Source organism: Pteropus vampyrus, unplaced genomic scaffold (genome assembly GCF_000151845.1).
Source record: "Pteropus vampyrus isolate Shadow unplaced genomic scaffold, Pvam_2.0 Scaffold247, whole genome shotgun sequence".
Classification (NCBI taxonomy): domain Eukaryota; kingdom Metazoa; phylum Chordata; class Mammalia; order Chiroptera; family Pteropodidae; genus Pteropus; species Pteropus vampyrus.
This window is the reverse complement of record NW_011889028.1, coordinates 98,676-102,140: the sequence shown is the minus strand read 5'-3', so window position 1 is coordinate 102,140 and position 3,465 is coordinate 98,676. Positions and strand designations below refer to the sequence as shown.

The 3,465-nt window shown below is 65.6% G+C and overlaps 1 protein-coding gene across 1 annotated transcript in view; it reads right to left on the bottom strand.

Annotated features, from left to right (window-relative positions):
- The window catches only part of POLR3E (RNA polymerase III subunit E), a 26,577-nt gene that overhangs the window by 19,115 nt on the left and 3,997 nt on the right, over window positions 1-3,465 (bottom strand). The window contains exons 3-5 of the mRNA XM_011374442.2: window positions 2,576-2,653; window positions 1,822-1,937; window positions 1,404-1,486 (exon numbers count right to left, since the gene is read on the bottom strand). Of these exons, the coding sequence (XP_011372744.1) occupies window positions 1,404-1,486; window positions 1,822-1,937; window positions 2,576-2,653 (277 nt within the window). The remainder of the gene's footprint in view (window positions 1-1,403; window positions 1,487-1,821; window positions 1,938-2,575; window positions 2,654-3,465) is intronic.

Here is a 3,465-nt window from a genome sequence, read left to right as displayed (position 1 = left end):
GACTCCCCTCGGCCCACTGCCCGACCCCCTCCCACCTCCCTGCCAGGCCAGGGACCTCCCCAACCCCACTAGCCTGCTGGGCGCAGCGAGCGCGTAACCAGGTCACAGCACGAACTCGGCTCTTCTCGCAAAGCCTCCCCACGCCGGCAGTGTCCACAGCAAACGCAGCACCCTCACCGTCCCCGCAACCCCACAGACGCCCCGACGGCTCCTTCCCGTCCTCCTGCCTCTCCTGTCCAAGTCCCCGTCCCATTAAGAAATCCACTAGGCAAATGTGGTAGAGAGTGGCCCCTGAAGGTGGGGGAGCACCGCAGCCTCTGGGGACCTGCTTCTCCGGTGACTTAGACCCAATCCCTGGGTGCAGGACAAGGACACTCCGCTTTCAGTCACGGGGGGCGTGAAGGAGAAGAAACCGGAGGCCGGGGCTGTGTGGGACCTGCCTGGACCCCCAAGCGAGCAGGATGCGCAGCCCTGGCCGCCAGGACAGGGCTTAGAGCACCAGGTCCCTGAGGCGCAGACGAGGACAGCTACGTGACACACTTCTGAGGCTATTGTGTCCTCGGGGTTCAAGTCTGTTTCACTTCCTGCTTTACAAATTGTAAGTACTCGCCGTGCCTTGTACTTTTAACAGCTACGAGATACGTGACGATTCGCCCACATAAGGTGCACCATCCGATGCAGCGTGACGTGTCCGGGGCGGCATCACCAGCACCACAGCCCATCGGGGACCCTGCCCGAGCAGCCCCTCCCCGGCCCGCTCTGCCCCCAGCCCGGGCACCAGCACTGTGCCTTCCGCCTCTGCCATGTGCCTGCTCTGGATGTGTCGTATGCACGGACCACACGGCGCGTGGCCTTTCACGTCCGGCTACCTTCACCTGGCTCGACCCTCGCCATGCTCGTCACACTGAGCAGGGGTCAGTCCGTCACTCCTGGTCATGACCAAGTAACACTCCCCTGCACGCTGCACCACAACCTGCGACCTGGCGTCAGCTAACGCACACCAGGAAGGTCCCCTTTCTCCCTGGCACGAGGGCCGCTGGGACCTCGCTTGTGCGGGCACAGTTTTCGTCGGCCTTGGGTCCATGCCATCGAGGCAAGGGATTGCTGGGTCGTGCGCGTAACTCAAAATTCTGTCGCGGACCTCGAAAGCGGGGCTGTGTCCCGGGAGGACAATGACCTTGAGCCCATCCCTGCCGGTCGGGCGTGGCTAGCCCGAAGTCCCTCAAGATGGCCAATTCCAGCCCGCTGACCGTCTGCCATCCCCACAGGCCTGGCCTCACGGGCGTCTGGCATTCGGGGGAGAGGCTGCACGCCAGACTGGGAGGGCCTCCCCATCGCACCCTGTCCTGCTGCCATCCCCACCGGCCGCCAGGAGCCACGCGGGGGTGTCCAGCCGCGGGTACCTCGCCTGTAGAGCGCAGCTGCGTAGCGGGACGTGTTGCTGGTGGTCTGGGAGGAGCAGAACGTCTGTTTGTCCATCAGCTTCCTGGGAGCGTGCGGGACGGACGTGAGAAGAAGCGTCGATTGGGCCTGGCCGCGCAGTCCCTCCACCCCCGACACCTTCTGAACCCAGCGGCCCGGCCCAGGGCTGCAGGGGGTGCTGGGAGAAGACCCAAGGCCAGTCTAGAGCCCGGGGTACAAGGGGGTGGGAGCCCCCACACCACTCGAGGGACCTGGGGAAATGTTTCCCATGGGGAAGGGCCTGTGCCAGGCCCCATGGAGCAAAGGAGGGATGCCCATGGGAGCCCACAGGGCAGGGCAGGCCTGGTGCCTCAGGAGCCCTGGAGGGCAGCCCCCTGGGGACGCGAGGCTGGGACTCACGAGGAGTACGTGCTGGTCTCATCGGCACAGGCGCCGTCCACGTTCAGCGCGATCTGCTCCCCTTTGCTACGGCAGTAGTTGGGATTCAGGGTGTCGATAGCCATCTCAAGCTCTACCTGGAGGCAAGCACCCCCACCAGCGGTGAGGACCCTGAGGCACAGTGTCCGGGGATGCCCCTGACCACACTGTGGCCACCTCCCAGGCACCCGGCAGCCCTGGCCCTGCCCAGGGCACGGCTGACACAGTCCCTCCCCAGCTCCTAGGCGTCGGTCCACACTGCAGGCCGCAAGGCCTGTTCCTATAGGAGAGGCCAGAGTAGGCTTTCGGGGATGGGGAGGGAGTCCTGCGGGTGGGTTTGTCCCCCAACCCACCCCACCCATTCCCAGAGATCTACATCTGGACTCAAAATCAAGATTTCCCATAAAACTCCTACTTCCACTTCCTCCTGAAAAGTCAGCGGAACTGGCAGTACTGGACAGCTCCTCCAGGTGGCAGTGCCCTTGGGGCTGCGGCCGTCACCCCAGCCTATGGGCACCAGAGCCCCTGCCGCACCCTGTGAGCGTGGCCCCGCCAGCCCTTGCTCCTCCTGATCCTCAGGCCTCCCCACAGCCGCCGCCCTCCCTCCTCCTGGTAGCTGTCCTCCCTCCGGTCCCGAGGCCCTGGCTGTTCTGCACTCCCCACCCGCGGCTTCTCTGGGCTTCCAGTCCCACGGGCCCCCTCCCGCCCCCCACCCCAGCACGAAGCGCAGCCCCACCTTCTGCTGCTTGGGCTTGATCTTGGCTGAAAGGTGCGGGATGTCATCATAGGTCATCGAGGCCGGACGCACAGGGTACTGGGGACAGAGGGAGCCACAGTGCACTCGGTCAAGCCCCGACCAGAGCTGCTCCGGGAACTCAGGCCAGAAGCCCCATGGCTGCCTGAGCCCAGAGGCCATCCGCCTAGTCTGACGCCCAAGGACACGGCTAAGCCTCAGGACCCCGAAGCCCCGTGCACATCGCCCTGATGGCCTGGTACCCACAGAGCACCACTGTGGGCGTTGAGAGTGAGGTTCGAGGTCGAGCTACCAGGTGACAGGCCACCTGGTAGAGGACCTGGGACCGGACCGTGAGGATGCAGAGAAGAAAATCAGGATGGGCAGCGCACTGCTCACCGCCGAGGCCGGGCGAGGCCACGCGGGACGCCGCCATCTGGTCTCTCCCTCCCTCCCGCCTGCCGGTGTGAGGCTGTCCGTAACAGAAGGCGAGGAGGGGGCTCGCGCGCATGCACTTTCTGTCTCCCCCGCTGTGTGGGCGTCCCTTGGTGGGGGGACGAGTCACAGTCTGCACCCCTCAAGGAGCAAGGCAGCCTCCCAGTGAGCCTGGGGCATGGCAGAGGGAAGGCTGGGCTCCGGGGCCACCTCAGGGAGGCTGCACTGGGCCACATCCAGTTCAGGACGGCCCTTCTGGAAAGCTTGCTTCAGTAGCAAGCAAGCTACCGCTTCCCGAGCTGGGGCGGGGGACAGGGACATGGGGCGTGTGTCCAGGGACAGTCTAGAGCCCAGCTGGTCCGCGCCTGTGAAGGGCTTGGCCTGGGACAGGCTCGCTGGGCAGCTCCAGGCCCCCAGGGCTCGGGCTGGGGAGGTGGTGGCAGAAGCGCGGGCTCTAG